Source organism: Lissotriton vulgaris, chromosome 7 (assembly GCF_964263255.1).
Source record: "Lissotriton vulgaris chromosome 7, aLisVul1.2, whole genome shotgun sequence".
Classification (NCBI taxonomy): Eukaryota; Metazoa; Chordata; class Amphibia; order Caudata; family Salamandridae; genus Lissotriton; species Lissotriton vulgaris.
Window position 1 is genome coordinate 549,668,405 of NC_141695.1, and position 23,366 is coordinate 549,691,770.

General features: G+C 49.5%; 1 protein-coding gene across 1 annotated transcript in view; it reads left to right on the forward strand.

The window, feature by feature from the left end:
* Positions 1–23,366, forward strand: part of LOC147702018 (bMERB domain-containing protein 1-like) — a 249,753-nt gene that overhangs the window by 221,317 nt on the left and 5,070 nt on the right. Inside the window, exon 6 of the mRNA XM_086928738.1 lies at positions 12,731–12,891. Coding sequence (XP_086784864.1) covers positions 12,731–12,852 — 122 coding nt within the window. The 3' untranslated portion in view covers positions 12,853–12,891. The remainder of the gene's footprint in view (positions 1–12,730; positions 12,892–23,366) is intronic.

Below are 23,366 nucleotides of genomic sequence, written 5' to 3' on the forward strand. Positions count from 1 at the left end.
TGTCTTCCCCAGCGGGACCCCAAAGGCCTGCATCTCTTTCCGAAGGCCTGCCGCTAGGGGTTCCTTTGCAATGTCAAAAAGAAGCGGCGACTGCGGGAAAACTTTTCTAGTGCCACATTGCAGTCTAAGAGCCGCAACACTAACCTCCCCATTCTGATCCTGGCACGAGGTTCCGAAGATAATAACTGCACCCATTTCAGGAATTGTGGCCGCCACACCCAATGCACGTAGGACATCCCACCTAACTGAATCGAACGCTTGTTCAATATCTAATAACACGAGGGCACACTCTTCCTGTCGTATTAAGGGTGAGTGCCATATGTGGGCTAGCTGTCGTAAATTATGTGCTGTGCTGCGTTTGGGGATGAACCCTGCCTGATCGGGGTGAATTAAGTGTTGTATATGCAGTTGCAGTCCAGCCGCCATGATCCCGCTAAGGACTTTTATGTCGAATTTCAACAAAGAAATGGGCCTGTATGACCCCAGCAGCTGAGTATCCATATCTGCCTTGGGAATCATAACCACCAATGCCTCATTCATGGAAGACGGAGTGTACTATTTTGGAAGGTCTCATTATATTCCTCCAGGAGGCGATCTGCTATTAGGGGTGCAAATATCTTGTAGAATTCAGCCGGTAGGCCATCATTCCCGTGCTCTTCGCATACTACGGGGACTTTATATCCTCTAATATTTCCTCTTTCGAGATCGGGTCATCCAACAATTGGCTAGCCTCTGTTTCTAAATGAGGTAAATTCAGTGTAGTGAGGAACTCTGCCGCTCCTTCCAGAGCGGGCTTAGGACACACCGCTTATACCCCGGCCAAATGATCAGCTAGGGTGTCCAAGATTTTTTGCTAGCTGTACACCGTGCTTCCATCAGCAGTCCTCATCTGCATGATGGGGGACACCGGTTTCTAGTTACTAATCAATCTGTCAAGTAGTGCCCTAGAACGATCGCCCTTCACGTGCAGTCGTTGTCGGTATGCAGTGTAGTGGAACTTTAAAAGCCTACATAGCACCGCCAACAGCTCTTCCCATGCCGCCCGCCATTCATTCAAGTGACCAGGATTCATGGGAACGCCACTTCCAACTCGGCTAGGTTCCTTTCGAAAACTTTAATGTCCCTCTCGAGTTACTGCCCGACCCCATAAGTCATACTAAGGTAAAACCCCCGGACAACCATTTTCATTGCCTCCCATTCCATACCTCTTGAGGATGCCAAACCCCAATTCACCACAAAATAGTTAAAGATCTCTTCTTTCAGCTTCCCAGCAAAGGGAGAGACAGTGAGTGCCTTTGTTGACAACCGCCACGTAGGGATTGCCGTCCTGGTCCTACCAGTACATGTTCATGTTCATGTTCAAAAGCTTTATTTCCATAAATAAATACCATTAAAGTTGTACAGTCGAATAAAAGAGTACAAAAAAAAGACATACAGTACACATCTTAAAAAATCATAAAATACAGTATGTATAAAACGTATAAAAATAGGTGATACACAAACAATGAGCAATGGGATTACAGTTTTTGTTTATAAGAAGAGGCTTACTATGGACCTTTGTAGTGGCGGAGGGGAGTGGGACAATATAATGGCAGAGTCCATTTTCAAAGTTCATGCTTCAGGGCTTAGACTTTATAATCCTTGCTCTAATGCCCCATGCCCATTTGAGGTATTTGGCAAGACCACAAGCATAGAGATCCTGAGAATCTGATTTTAGAATGCGCAGAGCGGCTTGGTGGCTGCCAGTGCCCATCTTAATGCAAACTGGCTTCAGCCAAGACCTCCTGGGGAACTTGTAGGCTGGACAGATGAACATAAAGTGGGCGATTGTCTCGGTCATAGCCTCGCAGCATGGACAAGAAGCTGTGGTTTGGTGTGGAGGCGACCACTGCGCAGTCATTTCTCTTAATCGCAGTGTGCCTATCCTAAACTCAAAGTAGAGAGCTCTATCGCGTGGTTGCTGAATGAGATCTAGATAGGGCTCATAGCAGGGGGATGACTTATGCTGCATGAATTCTTCTGTGAGTCTGCCTAATCTTGTGTTTAGAGCATCGTTTTTGGTGACCCACTGCCAATACAGCCTCTTGACCTCGGCCTTAGGAGGGGCAGATCTGTTCTTCCAATCCTCACTAAGGCCCAAATTGCAAAGAAGTTTCTTTAAATTTTTGAGCCAATGGATTTTCTGCCACCCGTCCATGTCCATGATCTCGCCCAGACCAGTTGCATATTTCGATAACTCTTGGGTCCGCCACAGGTGCACCCAGAGCAAAGGTGGGCGAAGTCGCGCCGTGTCCCTCAGTGAATGGCAGCCTAAGTCATATAAAAGGGGCTTGTGGGAGCCCTCTGGGGGAGCATCATTAAACCTTTTAGAAATTTGTTCTCCGATTGTGTGATTTGGTCTATATTGGAGAAACTCCACAGTTCAGCGCCATAAAGTGCTGAGTTTACTGCCTTGGCCTTGTAAATTGTAAGGGTGGGGGCGATTGGTCTACTCAATGAAGAGCAATGTTCTTTTAGTAATGACCCCACCACCCTTTTATGGGCCAGGAGCATTTTCTATGTATGCAAAGACAAATTCATGGAATCGGAAATGCGTATGCCCAAATAATCAAAGGTGGTTACCCTTTCTAGCTGGACGAAATTTAACACAGGAGAGTTCCTAAAAGTTTTGGAAGGGTTAAGGGTAAGTGCTTAAAAATGGAAGCATAGGGGAATGATCCGAGACATTTCTCGGGAGATACACTATTTCCTTGACCCTAGACATCAAAATAGATAACTTTAAGAATCGGTTCAATTTACTCAATCTATTAGTCGCAGGGGTGTAACAGGAAAACATCCTGGTATTGGTGTCTGACCTTCCATGCATCCACTAACCCCAGCTCCCTCATAACATCTACAAAGGCCCCAGTGATACATGGCTAGGTACCTGGCCGGGGCGGTTCACGGTCCAACATCCGGTCCATCACACAATTGACTTCCCCAAAGAGGACTATGTCCCCACCCAGATTGCTGCTTGGATGGTTCCCACTTTGGGGATCCCTTTCTTTCATGAATATCGCATTCAGGAATGACAGCACCGCTTCCGTGTCCACAGTTTCTGTTACTTCCACCTTCGGCCACTTTGAGTACCTGTCTACTATCACAATGGCATATTTCTGCACTACTTCGATGTTGAGGATAGGTTCTATGATGTCAATGGATACCATTTCCCAGGGGCTGCTGGGCATTGGAAATTTTCCCAACTGCAGCCTTATCAAGGTTTGAGATTTGTCCGCTCTGGAGCATGATTCGCACATCCTCACATACTCCCCCCTTGGGCGTCAATCGCAGGCCACCAGTATGCCTGCTTTGGTAAACGCCTTGGTCTTCGTGATTCCTTGATGTCCTTCATGCAGAATCGCCAACAGGTGTTCCACCAACTTATGGGGAGGAATGACTTTGTCCCCCCTCAGTAAGAACGTGGGATTCTACCCAATCGACAGTTCTTCTCTCACCTCCCAATACTTCCTCATCTGGATGTCTAGATGTCTCTTTTCCGTCCATCCATGTGTCACATACCCTTTGATTGCCTCCAGGGTTTCATCTTGGCTGTATGCTTCTGTTCATTCTTGTTCGCTGATGACTTGTTCCAGGTCCTGCATGGTCGCCACCATGTATCCTTCCCATCCAGGGGTTCCTGTTCGTCCACTCCTTCCTTGGCTGCCGCTCTGCTTAAGAAGTCAGCGACTCTGTCCTGGGGCCTGGTATGTACTCCACCTCGTATACATAATCCAGCAGCCTTAGCGTCATCTTCGCTATTCGCGGTGTAGCATGTGCGTGTCCATTCGAGGTAAGCACTTTTATCAGGGGTTTGTAGTCCGTGCGCACTAAGAACTTAGCCTCCCATAGGAATTGCCTGAAATGTTCCATCGCCCACACTACAGCCAACATCTCCTTTTCAATTACACTGAACTTTTCTTCATTTGGCGCCAAGGATCTAGACGCGAAGCAAACCGTAGAGCCCTCTCCAGTACTTGATTTCTGCATCAGCACCGCCCCCAGCCCTCTGTCGCTGGCGTCTGTGGTTAGAATTGATGCTGCTGACTGATCAAAACCCTTGAGTGGTATGGCCTCGCTCATTTCCTTTTTCAAAGCCTCAAACTCTTCTTGTTCTTCCTTGTTCGATTTGAACCCGTTTTTCTCTTTCAGTAGTTGTCGTAGATGGTGGGTTTTTGTAGCAAAGTGTGGGATGGACTTGCTGTAAAATTCAGCCATCCCTAGGAATGACCTGACATGTTCCTTTCTAGAGGGGGCTGGTGCGTCTTTTATCACCGCCAAGTTGGCCCTCTTTGGCTCAATACCTTTCTCACTGATTTCATGTCCTAGGTATGTCACAGATGGTACACCAAACTTGCATTTTCCCCACTCTGCTGTGAGTCCGTTGTTCTTTAATATCACCAGTACTGCATGTAGCTTGTCATTGTGCTCAGGTTTGGACTTCCCCATTACGAGTATATCGTCCTGGAAGTACTGTACTCCTTCCACTTTTTGGAACATTTTATGCATCAGTTTTTGAATGACTGCTGCCGCTGACACTAGTCCAAATGGCATCCTCACGAATTTGTAACACCCGAACGGTGTTATGAAGGGTGTGAGGTGGCTGCAGGTGGGGTGCAATGCTACTTGATGGTATGCTGAGGATAGGTCCACCGTGGAAAACCACTTTATTCCTTTGGTTTTCGTGAGCATCTCGTTAATGCGTGGCAGCGGGAATTAGTCAACCAGTATGTTCTTGTTGAGCTCTCTGAGGTCCACGCACAACCTCACCTTCCCATTGGGTTTTTGTGCCACCACTAAGGGTGATAGCCATTCCGCACTTTCAATGGCCTTTATTATGCCACCTTTCTCCAAGTTTTCTAGTTATTCTTGTACTGCTTCTCGGCATCGAAACGGTATGTTTCTGGCCTTGTGGCTCACGGGTTTGGCTCCTTCCTTCAAGTGTATCATGTGCGTGAATTATGTTAATTTTCCTATTTCCCCGCTGAACACTTCCGGGTACTCTCTATTCTATGCCTCTCCCTCGTATCCTTGTTGCGTATCCGTCAGCATCACCTTCTCCACTCCTCCCTGATTGAGTTGAATGCCCAGGGCACCTTGGTCTTTCCATCCGAGCACCCAAGGCCCTTTTCCCGACACATACAGCTTGCAGTCGGCTTGGCGTCCTCTGAATTCAAACAATAAAGGACAATATCCCAACATGGGTATCCTTTGTCCTGTGCAGGTGACTGGTCTCAAATCCATGGGATGTAGTTCCTTCCTTATTACCTCTTGGAATTCTTCTTCCCATACCTTTCTCTGCACGATCGTGATTGGAGATCCTGAGTCTGCCACTATGTCGATCATCACTCCTCCTATGTTCACTTTTAGTACCGGTTTGCTGGAACCTTTGCAGTCCACGTCCAACACTTGGTCTGCTATGTAGAGAACTTCTTCAAGGTACTCTTCTCCTCCTTGCGCCTCTTCTTCGTCGGCGCTACCTTGGTCAATGTACTTGACCGCTGCTCCTCTGGGTTTTCACCTGCAGACTTTTTCGTAATGGCCAAATATGCCGCAGAACGCACATTTCGCTCTGAATGCTGGACACACTTTGTCATTGCCCACATGTGATGTGCTACCACACCTGTAACAACTTGTCCTCTTCTCCCCACTCGTCTTCTGCGGCGCTCCCACATTCTGCTGGTTTCTTTTCAAGTATTGGCTTCTGGGTGGTCCCAATTGTTTGGGTTTTCCCCCTTTGCTGTTCACCATCACTCTGCATACTGTCTGTTTGCTCCCCGTGTCCTTCCTGGCTGCCTCCGCGCAACTTTTGGATAATTCCGCTTTCTTCACTAAAGCCCATACCTCCTTGAGGGGCGCATCTCCATTTACCCACAATTTTTCTTGTACTGCTGTGTTTGACGTATGCATGATGATTTGATCTCTCACCAGTTCATCAAGTAGGGCACCAAACTTGCATGTTAAGGCCAATTTTTGTAGCGCTGCGACGTATTAGTCAATAGTCTCGCCGCTCTCCTGCTTCCTCTGGAAGAAACTGCACCGATCTATGGCCACACACACGACTGGTCTATAGTGCGCATCTAGATCTTCTATTGCGTGTTGGAATACGTCTGTGTCCGTCGCTTGCCTTGTTATCTTCACTATGTTGTCGTACACTCTTATACCTTCCGGCCCTAGATTGTGCAGGAGTATCCTCTTCCTCCTTGGGCTGGAGTATTCTGCATCACCCTCTTCCTCTAGTGCCCACAAATAATTGAGAAAGAACCTCTTCCAGTCCTCCCACGGCATCGTGGGTTCTCCTCTTTTGGGCAGGAACGGCACCATGCTGGTGAATGATGTGGAGGGTGTAGCCATCCTTTCGTTGTCCCTATGTTGAGCTCCTGCTAGCCCGTTGTCACTGGGCGGGCTTCCTGGTGCTTGCCTTTCTTCTCTTCCTCCCTCCTGGGTCTGGCTGCCGTCATCGATGTCTGATGCCCCTCGGGCGTCCAGGTTTGCTTCCCGCCTTTTCTCCCTGGTCGGGTTGTTAGCTCTCCCCTGGACCAGTCCGCCCGTTTGGCGCTCTTTGCTTCTCTCGGGTGGTTCAGGTTGCAGTTGCGCCTAGGCACCCTCGTGACTCCGAGTGTGGAGCGTCGCCTAGCGCTGCATACCCCTTCTAGTGTGCTGCCCGAGGCTTCCTGCTTCTGCTCGCAGCTGGGCTTATACTTTCCCTGGCGTGCTCCACAGCTACCTTGCCCCCCTGAAGGTGTTTGGCCTCTGAGCCGTGGCTGCACGACCTGGTCTGCTGCTCACGTGGCACCGTGTTTGCTCTTGTGGCCTTGTGCGATGCTCACCCTCTGCCACACTCCGAGCTATGTATTCACTATGGGCTTGTACTTCCGGTTATTCCTTTTTACCTCCTCCTTTTTTTTTCTTCTTGTGGGTCCCCAATGTTTGTCAGACCCGCCTCGTCGCCATTTGTAGAGGTGGCCATCCACACCATAAATAATACACTTAGGCCCAGGTGCGGTTTAAATACTCTTTATTCCCTCGGAGCGCCATGGATACGCTCTCGCCGGGCTCGGCCGCTATCTAAAATGGCCGCCCTTCCGGTTCTGGTCTCCGCCACCCTGGCAACACTAGACTGTCACCACAGGACATCTCTGTCGCCTCCCTGTGCGTTCTGCCGTGTGTGCCATGAATGTTGTGATTTTACTTTTTGCAGTATCAGACTTCAGTTAGGTACTGTCTCGCGCTTCACTCAGGTGTATTAGTTTGTTCCCGGTCTGGTTCTGCCATATCGCATTGAAATCTGTTATAATTGCATCCCAGCTCGCCGCAAGTGGCTGTTTACGAATTTCTATTGCTTCTTCGCGACGCAACGCTATACTCTCTGCCTACGCCCAGCAAAGCTTTGTCTGAAACCAGGCCCTCTCAACAGTAGGCTTGGCAGATTTCCAGGATTATGTGATCAGACGTTTGGCCACCATGAGCCCCAAGTCTATGGGCCCCATTCCCAGAATGAACTTAAGACTCAATCTTAAACTTACTACTGTTTTGGTATTCACAGATTGCACTTACTACTTTTGGTATTCACAGAATAAATGTACTACTTTTGGCTTTCACAGAATGCACTTACTACTTTTGGTATTCACAGAATGAACTTACTCATTTCGGTATTCACAGAAGTTAGGACTCCTAACTTTAGGACTCCTAAATGCCTTCTGTGAATACCGAAAGTCTTAAAATTAGGATTTTTCTCAATTTAGTAGTAGTAAAGGTAGGACTCCTAACTTTAGGACTCCTAAATGCCTTCTGTGAATACCAAAAGTCCTAAAATTACGATTTTTCTCAATTTAGTAGTAGTAAAGTTAGGACTACTAACTTTAGGACTCCTAAATGCCTTCTGTGAATACTGAAAGTCTTAAAATTCGGATTTTTCTCAATTTAGTAGTAGTAAAGTTAGGACTACTAACTTTAGGACGCCTAAATGCCTTCTGTGAATACCAAAAGTCTTAAAATTAGGATTTTTATCAATTTAGTAGTAGTAAAGTTAGGAGTCCTAACTTTACTACTACTAAATTGAGAAAAATCGTAATTTTAAGACTTTCGGTATTCACAGAAGGCATTTAGGAGTCCTAAAGTTAGGAGTCCTAACTTTACTACTACTAAATTGAGAAAAATCGTAATTTTAAGACTTTCGGTATTCACAGAAGGCATTTAGGAGTCCTAAAGTTAGTAGTCCTAACTTTACTACTACTAAATTAAGAAAAATCGTAATTTTAGGACTTTCTGTATTCACAGAAGGCATTTAGGAGTCCTAAAGTTAGTATTCCTAACTTTACTACTACTAAATTGAGAAAAATCCTAATTTTAGGACTTTCGGTATTCACAGAAGGCATTTAGGAGTCCTAAAGTTAGGAGTTCTAACTTTACTACTATTAAATTGACAAAAATCCTAATTTTAAGACTTTCGGTATTCACAGAAGGCATTTAGGAGTCCTAAAGTTAGTAGTCCTAACTTTACTACTACTAAATTGAGAAAAATCTTAATTTTAGGACTTTTGGTATTCACAGAAGGCATTTAGGAGTCCTAAAGTTAGGAGTCCTAACTTCTGTGAATACCGAAATGAGTAAGTTCATTCAGTGAATACCAAAAGTAGTAAGTGCATTCTGTGAATGCCAAAAGTAGTAAGTTCATTCTGTGAATACCAAAAGTATTAAGTGCAATCTGTGAATACCAAAACAGTAGTAAGTTTAGGATTGAGTCTTAAAGTCATTCTGTGAATCGGGCCCAGGGTATCGGGAAGTCACTTTGTGCCTGCCAGATCTGTGGTACAGTTCCAGTAGGCATGTCTCCCATGACCAGTTCAGTGTGCGTTCTCTGCATTGCGTTAAAGTTGTGATGACCACTTTCCAGTATTGTTGTATAGCTGAACAGGACCAGAGCATGTGGAGCAGGTCACGTCCCACATCTCCGCATCTTGGGCAACTGGCATCGACGCAACAGAAATATTTATTTATATTGGTGGGCGTGAAGTAGGCCCTGTGTGTAATGTAGTACTGGATTAACCGGAACCTTGCTTTACGGGGGACATGGGTGGGACCTTCAAGAATGGCCATCCATTCACGCTCAGTACTGGGTCGCCGTAGGTCTGCATCCCGATGAGCATGCAAGGAGCTCAGCTGCGGCTCCGTGTGCACTCTCAGCGATTCAGCAACCATTTCAAGAGGTGGCAGCCTGAACCTAGTTCATGCAGATATTGTATGGTTAAGTGCATGGCCGGTTCCTGCGCTATGTTACCCCACATCTTCTGCAGCGTGCAGATAACTGCCGCCTGCAGCAGGAACTGGCCCTGCGGCAGAACCAACTCTTCAGCAAGCACACTAAAGGCAAGAGTAGCCCATCACTGTATACGTCTCCTACAGTTATGATACCTGCTTCCTCCCAGTTTAATAGTTCTACACCCATAGTGGCATGATTCCCTCTGGGTGTGCCCACTATGGGGAGGGATGGGGCATAAGGGATCACACTGCGTGTGACTCACAGGCTGCGGCAGAAGCAGTAATGAGCTACTTCTAACAGCAGCTGGGTTGGTGGCCTGCTCTTCCCACTGGGGTGGAATAACTCAACCACTTGTGGATGTGTGAGTTCTGGCGCCTGAGACACCAGGTCTTCCAAATGGCACGCTCAGCCATCTTGCCACCCACTGGAGTTGGGTTGGGCTGCGAGATAGTACTGTTCCATATTTGGCAGTGAGAGGCCTCCTTGTGCCCCTTGGCATTACTGGATAATTGCAGGATTGCTGGGTCGGTGGACGGAGCCTTTCAGAGTATGTCCGCCATCTTGGCTGGCTGGCCATGTCCCCATCGCTTGAGTCTTTATGTCGTTTTCCTTTGGACAGTCTACGCCTCCTCATCGTCAATTCCACTGAGTCCCTGAGTGTTCTTGGATTGGACTGCAGCCTCCGTTGGGCTTCACGTTCTCCCGCAGCATCCATCCAGTCTAGGGCCTCCTCAGCTGATCCAAAGAACAGAGCTCTGCCTTTGGGTTCAATTCAGAGCTTGGCTGGATAGAGGAGGCGGTATTTCATCCCGGTCTCTCTCATGTATCTCTTCACTGCCAAGAAGGTGCGTTGTTGGTCCTGCACTCATTACATGTAGTCTGGGAAGATCGCAATGTGATGCCCCTCATAGTGCAAGTCGGTTCTGGCATGGGTGGATTGCAGGAGCATGTCTTGATCCTGATAGTTAAAGAATCGGGCTAAGATGGCCCTCGGTGGAGCCCCCGGGTGTGGGGGAGGGACCAGTGTCCTGTGTGCCCTCTCAATGTTGAAGAACTTGGATGGTTTGCCTGGTGCCAACACATTTGTTATCCAGTCCTCCAGCTCCACAGAGGGACCCTCCGTTCGCTCTGGGAATCCCACGAATCATATGTTGTTCCTTCCCGAGCGCCCCTCCTGGTCCTATGCGCATTAATTCAATCGTCTTCCTCATGACTGTCTCCCGCAGGGATTTGACCTCTGTTTGGAATACATCCACATTTTGTTCTGTCGTAGTGACCCTTATCGAGACCTTACGTAGGTCACAACGGAGGAGGTTGACATCAATTACCACTGCGTCGATCCTGGTCACCAACTTGTCTCTCGCAATCCAGGCAGCCATCAAGATATTGCTTAAGGGGGGATCCCGCTGTTCTTCCCACCGCTCATCTCGGAGTCATTTTTTCCTCATGCATCCCTTTGATTAGGGCCATTGAGGAGAGGTTGTCCCACTGCAACATGGGTAATGAGCCTCCTCAAGACAAATTACTCCATTCAGGGCTCTTCCCGGACGCCGGACATCCACAGATCTCACCCCAGACCTGTTGGTATCACCAAGCTAGTCTGCACTCTCCTTCCAACAGTCAGGCATCTATAACTCCATGGAGCCAGGCGTTGAGGCAAGGGGTTTCCTAGTCATCCCAGTCCTCCAGATAGCTGCCACCCTCACTCCATAGGTCCATTGTTGTACCTCCTGTTGACTCCAGCTTCTGTGGCCCAATGGGCATGGGTCACGAGGGCAGGCCCCCTCCGGAGCATTCTTCTGCCTACCAGAGTTTTCCACTTTCAGTTCATCCCTCCAATGCGTCTCCCAGCGACCGGAATCAGGGAAACCAGGCTCACTCACCCACCACCACAGGACTTCTCGCACTCTTACCAACAGTTTCTTCGAGGGCTGAGTTCGACCTCCTCTCAGGGCCAGATGTTGAGGCTGGGGTATCCCTGTCGATTTCTCTCATCGGGCTGCAAGCCTCCTGCCTTTCGGAGGTCAGCCATTATTCCTTCTGCCATCCCCCGCTTCTGTGACCTATCAGGCGTAAGGCACGAGGGGAGGCCTCCTCCAGTGCACTCTTCTGCCTGTTGGGGGTCTAACAGATCCTTTTGTTGGGGAACCCGCTAGCACGAGCGGGTCATGGTTGCTGCAGTATCACCACACATATTGCCTCAGTTCTTTGTGGAGGTGCCCTGGTTCTGTGCCTCCGTCCACGGACCCACCGGCCGTGGAGTCACCAAGGCCTTCATCGTAGTTGCGGCACTGCTCCTCGGATCATCAGGAGCACCACCGAGGTGTTCATATGCTTTCGGTCTCCGAAACATGCCGCAGGAGCCTCCATAATTGCCAAGATGGCCGCCCAGTCCTGGAGACGCTCAACTTTCGGCGCTGCACACGCCTGAATTACTGCACCCTGGAGAATAATTCCCAGGCCAGGGGACATTCCCGGTAGGGCCGATGTGTAGGGTGAGGTCGGTGCCTTAAAAGCACCGCAGGATTCTGGCAGATATTACCGAGCAAGGCAGAGCTCCAAGAGACACGTCCTACTCGGCTATCTTGTCGGCCACGCCTGTCTGCTCTGCATGTTATTTTAAGAAAGGGGGGTACTATTGAGACTATTGTAAATACGGGTGCATGTGTTAGTTATGATAGCTAGCGCCCCATGAATAAAAATTATCCTCTACTCTGGTACAAAGATTAAACGGGCACGCAGGGAGAAATAAACAACTCTTCCCTATTGTTTGCAAAAATATGCATAGGCAGCACATGGACATGTACGGTCTCATGCTTTGTGATTAGTGCATGTCAATTGGATTCCAGGTGTACCCACATTTATCAACCATACACTCATGAGAATGGTTATGGCCACGTTTCCTTCTACAGTCTGGAAGAGAATTGGTGCCTGCTCCTCACCAGATTAGCACCTCAAATCTACATAGCCTCCAAGTCGGTGGGTAACCTGACTAGGGAAACCACATATACAAGTACTTACTACCCATTCTATAGTTGTGGGGTGGGGGATTTGTGAAGATATCACATCCCCAATATCGCAGCCTAATTTTTCCACCTTGGAAATTTTCCACTCAATTCCATCGGCTATCTGCACCTTCTTCTACAGCCACAGAGAACCCGTTTCTTCTGCCACTTTCCTGATTATCCCCCTTCTCGACATTGCTATGCATTCCACTTACTCATATAAACCTGAAGGGAATAGCTAGGTTTGACAATCACAGTTTTAATCTTGTATCAATTTACTAATCCCACCAAAACCTCTGTATATGTATATTTGATTAATATGTACCCTTTAACTATTGCTGTTTAACTGCTGGAGATTTCAATTATTTCACAAACAACTCTGTTACTTTACTATGTCATAGACAATAACCTAACTCTTCTTTCCTAGCACCAAAAAAAGAGAAGAAGAAAATGACTTCCAGGGCACAACAAACCTCCACACCATTTGCGACAAAAACTGGTCTCACGCTTCTGAAAGAATGCTGCGGATTCACCTGTTCAATCATGTAGAACGTACCCTAGACGTTACCAACACGGAACGTGCCAAAGGTGATGTGAGTGGCTGATCGCTCTGAAGCTTTTTTGGTGTTGATATGTCATTGCAGATAACTATGAAACTGCTGAAAGTACATTTCCATAAAGAAAGATCATCTTTAGGTAGCCTTCATGGATATGAGGGTTCCTTTCAATTTAATACCCCGGGAAAGTAAGTGGAAAGTACTTGGGCAATATGGAATACCAGAGGACCGCCTTCATATTTTATTTAGATTACATACAGCCACAGATGCACATGTGAGGTGGAATGCCCAGGGAGAGTTGAGGAATAGTATCCCCATTAAGAGGGTGGTAAGGCAAGGATGTGTCCTGGCTCCCACACTGTTCTCTTTGTATAGGAACGGTGTGGTGGAGTTGCTAAATACATGCCAGCACAATGCACCAAGGTCTGCAGGTTTCAGCACCTCGGTCTTGTTATTTGCTGACAACAGTTTGTTATTGTCGCATATACCAAAGGGTTTGCCAGAACTGCTGGATGACTTTGTGAGATTTAGTACGAACGGGAGTCTAGAGATTTATACTGGTAAATCTAATTTTGTGGTTTACACCCTCATCGAACATTCAGAAATAAAATGGTTGTAGACTGAGCCCCGGTTGAGCAGGTCAGGAATTTTGACTACCTAGGAGTCAGGCCCACTGATACCCTCTCCTGGGATCACCAGTTCTCAAAAAGTAAATCCATCCTCCAGCATAGAGAAAGTAGAATTGTCTCTCCAGCCCTTGAAGTATATAGAACCGCTGCTCATGGAGGAGCTTTGTACAGGGCAGAAATCTGTGGCTTTGGGGATGATAACCAGCTAAACTGCTCTGAAAATAATTTTGTGAGATACCTTTTACTTGATACCTTTAAGGTGAGACCTGAACCTAAAAAGAATTGATCATATTGCTCAATTTAAAATCCTGAACTACTGTGTCAGAATTTGGGTAACACCCACCCTGGCTCCCTATACACATGCCCTTGAGGAGCTAATGACTATAGATAAGAACTGTGCCACAACATGGCTGAACTCAGTCAAAGCCTTGTGTAGACTGTTAAAAATAGAGGAAGTGTGGAATGACCCAAATAAAATTAAAAAATGTATAGCAAGTGGATCAAGGGTGTATATTGGGATCACATTATTATGGCAGTTTGCAAGAACCTGTAGTGTCTGGGAGACTGGAAGAGTCCACGACTCCTCTAAAGTTAGGGGTGGTCCTGGTAAACGCCCCCAGTAACGTAACACAAGTGGGTCAGCTGAGCGTACGCAGGGGACCCTGGGCGTGGCAGTGATTAGCTGGCCACTATCGTAATTGTGCCTCCTGTATCTCCTTGCGACTAACAGCTAGGCCCTTAGTCAGGATATTACACTGGCGATGAGGGTGGGGCAGCTGCCTGCTGCCCGCCTCCCCTCCGACTCACTGTGCTTCAAGACGCCGCCCAGTGTGAGCGGCACTGCCGCGCTCTGCCTCTGAAGCCTGGCCTGCAACCCTGCTGTGTCGGCCTGCTCCCAAGGCATCCACATCCTGGCGGCCTGCTAACAGCCGAACTTTTGCCTCGTTCCTCCACAGCTCTGCTTCGGCTGCTGCATGGAGCGCCTGCATCGTGAGCGCACGCACACGCGAGAGTAACCCGGACTCCCGCCCGCGTGTGCCCGCAGCACTCCCAGCGTCGGGCGACTCCTGACAGTACCACCACGGACCCGGTAAGGCGTGACCTGCGGCCCTGCTACCCCGCCCACTGGCCCTCCGCGACCCAGCCCAGACATCTGCTTGAGCGCTGTAAGCACACGCTCTGCCCAGGCCACTACTGCTAGTCCCTGCCCAAGTGGCCTGCAGCCTCTGGAACTCGCTGCGGGCTGTGCTGCCCTGTCAGCCCTAACACCCTGCTGCATCTGCCTTGCTGCCCCACGTGTAGCTGAAGACTCCCGGGGTTTTGCTCACCGCAGCCTGGCTGCTACAGGGTGCCTTCCAGGCTACCTGATCACATTGCCTGCCTGCCTCCTCAGCACTGGGCCCCCACAACCAGACGCCTGCGGCCTACCCTGGCCTCTTTCAATTACCCCACGCCACTTAGACCACTCCGCTGCACACCACGCCACGGAGTGATTTCGCCCCTCTGCGCCCTACAGTCGCACATACCAGTGTTCTCTGGCCGCCACCTCTCAGCTTCCAGGCATGTCGTCCATCCCGCCTCTGGAGCCATTCGACATCACCGGACCGCCACCGTCTCAAGCTGCACGATGGAAGGCATGGGTGGAGAGGTTGGAGACCTTCTTTGATGCTGCAGACATCCCGGCCCCGCGACAAAGACCCATGCTCCTCCCACTGGGTGGCGCCGAGATCCACAAAATCGCGAATACTGTCCGCGAGGCTGGACCCCCGAGAAATTATGCGTATATGCGCGATGCCATCACCGCGCATTTTGAGCCCTACGCTAGCCCAGATTATGAACGCTTCCTTCTTCGCCAGGCGAAACAGCTTCCGGATGAGTCCGTAGATGTGTTTTACGCCCGCCTTAAGGAACTAGCCAGCACCTGCACCCTTCCTGATGAAGACAACGAGATCCGAGCGCACTTCATTCAAGGCTGTGCCTCCACGAAATTACGGGAGCGTATCCTACAAGAACACAACATACCAATGAGGGATATCCTTACTCTAGGACGCTCCAAAGAACTATCTAAGGCCAGAGTGGCCTACATGGAGACCAAAGCCTCAGCGGTCGTCAAAGAAGAACCAGTCTGCGCTGTCCGCACAGAAACCCGTGACACCCGTCAACGGCCTAGAAGACCTCCAGCCCACAGCTCAAGATAGAGCCCAAAGCCTCGTCTCTGCGGATGGTGTGGCGGCCCCCTCCCACATGACGGCGCAATCCCAGCACAGGGAAAACCCTGCAGTGCATGCGGAAAACTCAATCATTTCTCCAAAGTCTGCCGCTCGAAACCGCAGTGACAACCCCAAGGCACTCCTCACCACGTGCGAGCTCTCGAGCCGCTCCCTGATGACTCCTCAAGTGGCGAGATGGACGAAGACGAGGCCGCCACTGTACATGTGGTACACATGCTACATGCCCTCTCGAGGTTCCCCGAAGGCTGCTCCCATGTGCACCTTCAAAGTGCAGGACAACACAGTTGCATCACTCATCGACACCGGCGCGACTATCAACCTCATGGCCGCCAGCGTCTACAGGCTCTTGCCCAACCTGCCAGCCCTTGTAACACCAATGTCCAAGTGTACGCTTCGGCACACACACTCCACTTTCCCATCGACCAGATCAGTCAGCGGACCAAAGTCAACGTCTCGCAAGAGGGAGCTGGATTCTTGCTTAGTTGCCGCACAGCACAAGATCTTCGTCTCATCCACTTTGCATTCACCGCGATGGCCCATGGCCTAGAACGCCTGCTGTCTGAGTTCACGCCCCTCTTCAATGGGATTGGATCCTCAAAGGACCAGCCGTCAAACTGCACATAGACAAGTCGGTAGCCCTGATTGCCCTCAGGCACAGGAGGATCGCCTTCCATCTCCGCCCCAAGTTCAAAGCGGAGCACTGTCTGCTGGAAGCAGCTGGAATCATCAAGCGAGTGCACGGTCCCACCTCATGGGTGTCCCCCATCGTGGTCGCGAGGAAGCCGAAGCAGCCTGATGCAGTCCACATCTGCGTGGACTTGCGGGTCCCAAACCTCGCCATCAAGCGGGAGCGCCACTTGACACCCACAGTAGACGACATCATTGGAGAGCTGGCAGGGTCCAAGTGGTTCTCGAAGATCGACCTCCGCTCTGGGTACCACCAGATCCCTCTACACCCGGACTCTCACTCAATAAGCATCTTCTCCATGCAGGCCGGTCTCTGGCAGTACAAATGTCTCAATTTCTGAATCTCGAGCGCAGCCGAGGTGTTCCAGAACATCATCAAGACCGTCCTGCATTGGCTGGAGGGGGTGCTCAACGTGAGTGACGATATCCTGGTTCACGCTCCATTCCTGGAAGAGCACATTGTCCGCCTGACGTCCGTATTCACCCACCTCTGTGATTGTGGCATGACCCTGCACCGAGAAAAGTGCAAGTTCTTACGACGTGACATCAGCTTCTTTGAATGCCGTTTCTCGGACCAAGGCAGCGGCCCGGGCCCGACAAAAGTAAAAGATGTCCAGGATGCACCAGCCCCTATATCTGTGTCTGGTGTCCGCAGCTTCTTGGGCATGGTCACGTACTGTGGACGCTTCATCAGGAACCTATCGGATCTGACCGGCCCACTGCATGACCTCACCAAAACCACCACCCCCTGGGTCTGGGGTTTAAAGCAGGAAATGGCATTCAAGCAAACGAAGGCAGCACTGTCCGCAGACACCACACTTGTCTACTTCGACCCGCGACACGACTCCCAGCTAGTAGTCGACGCCCGTCCCACAGGTCTCGGCGCGGTTCTAGCGCAATGGCAAGACTGTGGTGAGTGGGCACCTGTTGCCTATGCGAGCCTGACCCTCACACCTACCAAGCAGCGGTATTCGCAAATCGAAAAAGAAGCCATTGCGATCCTGTGGGGGTGCCGCAACTTTCATATATACCTGTATGGCCACCCATTCACCGTCATCACAGACCACAAACCACTGGTTCTACTATTCCAAGGCTCATCGTCTCGCTCCCCTCCACGACTCAAAAAGTGGATCCTACAACTTCAGGAGTTCCAACTCACCGTGAAATACCGACCTGGCCCCCGGAATCCTGCCGACTTCTTATCGCGACACTCCAGACCTGCCACAGTCCCAGAAGCAGCTGAAGCGGCCGCCACAGAAGACTACGTGAGGTTAGTAGTGGAACGATCCTGGCCCCTGCCGATATCCCTACAAAAGGTCGTCGCTGCCATCAAAGACGATGACTGCCTCCAGAGCGCCATCCAAGCAGACAACTCAGACGACTGGAGACTCCTGCAGAACCCGTCACCTTGGAGAACGGAAACGGCTTAAGCGACCCTGAAAGCCCTTCATCAAGTCCGGCACGAACTGTCCGTGTCCCCCCGAAGGCTGCCTGCTACGAGGCCCTCGTCTGGTACTGCCCGAGAGTTTGACTAGACAAGCAGCTCTTCTTGCTCATGGCGCCCATCAGGGGATTGTGAAGTAAAAAAACAGGCTACGCAGCAAAGTCTGGTTCCCAGGCCTAGATCAACAGATAGAAGCCGTCGTTCAACACTGTCCAGTGTGCCTCGCAACGAGCCTGCCCGGCAAACCAGCGCCTGTCATCAAAGAACCCGCTCCGAGCTCCCCGTGGGAGAGGGTGAGTTCCGACTTTGGCAGCCTGCCTGGCGAAAGTACATGTTCGTGGTGGTAGACGACTTCTCACGATATCCCGAAGTTGAGTTTGTCATGTCAACATCAGCAGCGGAAATAATCTGAAACTCGAGAAACTGATGGCAGCCCATGGACTGTTCGGTGAGGTCCGGACAGACAACGGTCCACCGTTTAACAGTGCAGAGCTGACAGACTACCTGGCATCCCATAAAGTGAAGCATCGAAGAATCCCACCAAGATGGCCACAAGCCAATGGCGAAGTAGAGCGGCTGATGCGCACTTTGAATTCAACAATACAAATTGCCCTGGCAGACGGAGTTAACCTGGAACAAGCAGTATACCAATTTCTCCCTGAGTACCGACTCACGCCTCATTGCACCACGGGCATCTCCCCGAGTCGCCTGTGTTTGGTCGAGCCATGACTGACTCCATACCACATCACCCAACATGGGCAGAAACACCCAACCCGCCGAACCAGTCCGACCGCCGACGTGACCTGAACAACAAAGCTGCGTCAATGAAGAGACGTGCTAAGGAGAGTCCTATTGATGTCGGCGATGGAGTGTTGGTATGGGACCGCAATCCAGGCGGGAAGTTCCGTTTACCCTTCGAGCTTCACCCCTGGCTGGTCACAGCAGTAAAAGGTACCATGGTGACAGCCCAGAGGGGACACGAGACTGTAACACACAATGTGTCGTTCTTCAAAAGAGTCCCTATTGGCGATGACTATAATGGCTCAATGCCTGAGATGCCACAGAGAACCTTCGCCAGCAAGCCATCGGGTGTCAACAACGTAGAGTCCGATCCCGACCAACTTGCCACAGAAGGTCGAAACTCCAGTCCACAGACGGCACCAGCACAAGATCAATACCCCCACGGAGCCGAAAGTCCGTCTGTCTACAGCAGCCCAGTGGAAGAGTCCCCAACGCCCTCGCGGCGGGACAGCCAGAGCAGATACAACCTGAGACCGTGTCCGAAACCCTCCCAGAAATTCAAGGACTGAGGCTAGTCGGCAACACTGGATCGAGTCGCAGCCCGGTGGACAGTTAAGGCGGAAAACACTAAGTAAGACTGTTCTGCTGGCACCCGCCCCGGCAGGGTTTGTTCCTGAACTGTTTTTCCATACATTGTTTTTCCTATAGTTGGACTCATGTTTATATTTGTTTAACATGTCTTTCCTGGTAAAGGAGGAATGTAGTATCCGGGAGACTGGAAGAGTCCACGTCTCCTCTAAAGTTAGGGGTGGTCCTGGTGACAGCCCCCAGTAACTTAACACAAGTGGGTCGGGTGAGCATACGCCAGCGCGACATGAGTGCGGTGAATAAATAGCCCAGGGGACCCTAGGTGTGGCGGGCTTGGCCTTTAAGATCTAGACTTGTGTAGACGGTACACAGACAAAATATCGAGTTTTAAATTTCGATATACAATTATATCGAAGTTTAAATATCGATGGGACATAATATAGAAGGTAAGTAATATCGACAGTCTTAATATCGATATTAGTATGATATTAGTAATTTCGAAGTTTTAAATATCGATGTCAATAATATCGAAATAAATAATTTCGATGTTACTAATATCGATTTTTAAATAAATTTTGTGTATATTATATTGTATTTATTATGTTTTATTATTTATTTTTAATGTAATTTAATTAAATATTGTCTTTTAGTACTGTAGCGGGTTGTGGGTTTATAGGGGAATAGGGTGGGAAGTAATTTAATTATGTTAAATTAATTATTAATTAGTAGGAATTATTAATTAATTAATTGAGAATTAATTTTTAATTAATTTTTATTAATTGATTAATTGATAAATATGTTCTGTAGCGGGTTATGGGTTTATAGGGGAATAGGGTGGGAAGTAATTTAATTATGTTAAATTAATTATTAATTAGTAGGAATTATTAATTAATTAATTGAGAATTATTTGTAAATAATTTTAATTAATTGATTAATTGATAAATATGTTCTGTAGCGAGTTATGGGTTTATAGGAGAATAGGGTTGGAAGTAATGTAATAATGTTTAAATAATTATTAATTAGTAGGAATCATACATTAATTAAAAATAATTGGTAATTATATTTAATTATTTTGGTAATTATTTTTAATTAATTGATAAATATGTTCTGTAGCGGGTTATGGGTTTATAGGGGAATAGGGTGGGAAGTAATTTCATTATGTAGAATTAATTATTAATTAGTAGGAAGCATACATTTATTTTTATTAATTGGTAAATAAATGTAATTAATTGGTAATTAATTTTAAATAATTAATTATTTGATAGATGTAATTTATAAGTATGTAATTTAAACCCCTACGCTATCCAACACTTTCCCTACTGTTGCACTCTCTGGAGTTGGAATAGTAATTGTTACCCCTACGCCATGGGTACTCACAAACTTTCTCTTGGGGGCCAAATTTACAGTGTGGTTTGTGTCCGAGGGCCGCACCGGTGGGGGCGGGGTCAGCGGGGGTGTGGGCGGGCCTAGAGTAACAAAAAAAACTGTGACTATAGGTTGAACACAGGTCCCTGCAACGGACGTCTTCGTCCACTGAGCCACAAGACCCGCATAGACACATCTCTGTCTCTCTCTCTCTCTCTGTCTCCTTCCCTCTATCTATCTATCCCTCTATCTATCTATCTATCTATCTATCTATCTATCTATCTATCTATCTATCTATCTATCTATCTATCTATCTATCTATCTATCTATCTATGTCTCCCTCCCTCTCTCTCTCTCTCTACGTCTCCCTCTCTCTCTTTACGTCTCCCTCCCTCTCTCTGTCTCGCCCCTCTATCTCTCTGTCTCTCTCCCTCCATCCCTCTCCCTCTGCCTCACTCACCCTCTCTCTGACTGTCTCACTCCCTCCCTCTCCTTCCCTCACCCTCCCTCTCCTTCCCTCACACTCCCTCTCCTTCCCTCACACTCCCTCTCCTTCCCTCACACTCCCTCTCCTTCCCTCACACTCCCTCTCCGTTCCCTCTCTCCTTCCCTCTCTCCTCCCCTCTCCCTCACTCCCCTTCCTTCTCCCTCACTCCCCTTCCCTCACCCTCGCTCCCCTTCCCTCACCCTCACTCCCCTTCCCTCACCCTCACTCCCCTTCTCCCTCTCTGTCCCTCACCCTCTTCCCTTTCTCCCTCCCCTATCCCCTTCATTCCTTCCCTCCCCTTCCCTCACTCCCTCCCTCACTCACTCACCTTCCATCATTCCCCTTCCCTCACCCTCACTCCCCTTCCCTTACTCCCTCACTTCCTCACTTCCGCTTCCCTCACTCCCCTTCCCTCACTCCCTCACTCCCCTTCCCTCACTCCTTCACTGCCGCTTCCCTTTCTGCCTAACTCACTCCCTCCCTCCCTCTGCCTCACTCACTCCATCACTCCCCCCCTCACTTCCGCTTCCCTCACTCCCCTTCCCTCACTCCCCTTCCCTCACTCCCTCACTGCCGCTTCCCTCCCCGCCTCCCTCACTCCCTTTGCCTCCCTCACTCCCTCACTCCCCTTCCCTTACTCCCTCACTTCCGCTTCTCTCACTCCCTCACTCCCCTCCCCTCACTCCCTCACTTCTGCCTCCCTCCCTCTGCCTCCCTCACTCCCCTTCCCTCACTCCCTCACTGCCGCTTCCCTCCCCGCCTCCCTCACTCCCTCCCTCCCTTCCTCCCTCACTCCCTCCCTCCCTCACTCCCTCCCTCACTCCCCTACTCCCCTTCCCGCACTCCGCTACTCCCCTTCCCTCACTCCCTCACTCCCTCACTCCCCTTCCCTCACTCCCCTTCCCTTACTCCCTCACTTCCACTTCCCTCACTCCCTCACTCCCCTTCCCTCACTCCCCTTCCCTCACTTCTGCCTCCCTCCCTCTGCCCCCCTCACTCCCTTCCCTCACTCCCTTCCCTCACTCCCTTCCCTCACTCACTCCCCTTCCCTCACTTCCTCACTTTTGCCTTCCTCCCTCTGCCTCCCTCACTCCCTTCCCTCACTCCCCTTCCCTCACTCCCTCACTTCCGCTTCCCTCACTCCCCTTCCCTCACTCCCCTTCCCTCACTCCCCTTCCCTCAGTCCCTCACTTCTGCCTCCCTCCCTCTGCCTCCCTCACTACCTTCCCTCCCTCACTCCACCTCCCTCACTCCATCACCCTCCCTTTGTCTCTGCCCCTCTGTCTCCGTCCCTCTGTCGCCCTCCTCCCTCTGTCGCCCTCTCTCCCTCTGTCGCCCTCCCTCCCTCTGTCTGTCTCCCTCCTTCTGTCTGTCTCCCTTTCTTGGTCTCCATTTCTTGGTCACACTCTCCCTCCCTCCCCTCCCTTTCCCGCCCTCTTCCTCTGTCTTACTCCCTCCTTGGATGAGGTTATATCAAGTCTGCTCACCCTGGCACCGACAATTAAATCTTTTACCCATCGTCTTTGCATTCTGGTGAGGGCATGTTCTACTGTTAATTGCCTGCCTGAAGTTACCCTGAACTGAAGGCCCCTAACGAGGAGAAGGGCAATTCGCGCCACATAGCACCAGCCAAGCTGTGCTCAGTTAAGCTATTCGCACCGGTTATTTTGACCTCACCCTCATCAGAGAACAATCTTGTCCACTGACCCTATTTTGTGCATCATGCCTCAGCTTCACACTGCACATGAAAAATATGCCAAAATAGTTAATAGAAGATTTCAAAGCTTTGATTGGCTGAATCAATATCGGACATCTAGTAGTAGAGATGTTAATAAGTATTTCTATTGGCCATGTGCGCCAACATTCAAATTATTGCCTTTCTGTTTCTCTGTATTTAATTTAGAGCATTCTGCCCTATCATCTCACCCTGCCTGTGTGTGTCCTGGCTGAGACAGATTCAGGGCACACACACAGCCGCACCCGTCAACTTCACGGGTCTTTAAACGAACATTTGCATGTTAATGGGGCTTTGTAGTATTTCACCTCTTCGTAGGCCCCTGCAGCTCCACTCTGACTATGGAAATGAATCACCCGGCCCCCACAGAGCAGCAGTCTCTCGGAGTCGCGCTCCGGTTGAAGATACTTTTTAGAAATGTTTATATAAAACACGGGTACTGAAAGGTCCGCGGGCCGCCAGGGAAGGCTTGCCGGGCCGCCAGCGGCCCGCGGGCCGTACTATGAGTACCCGTGCCCTACGCTATCCAACACTTTCCCTACTGTTGCACTCTCTGGAGTGGGAATAGTAATTTTTAACCCTACGCTATCCAACACTTT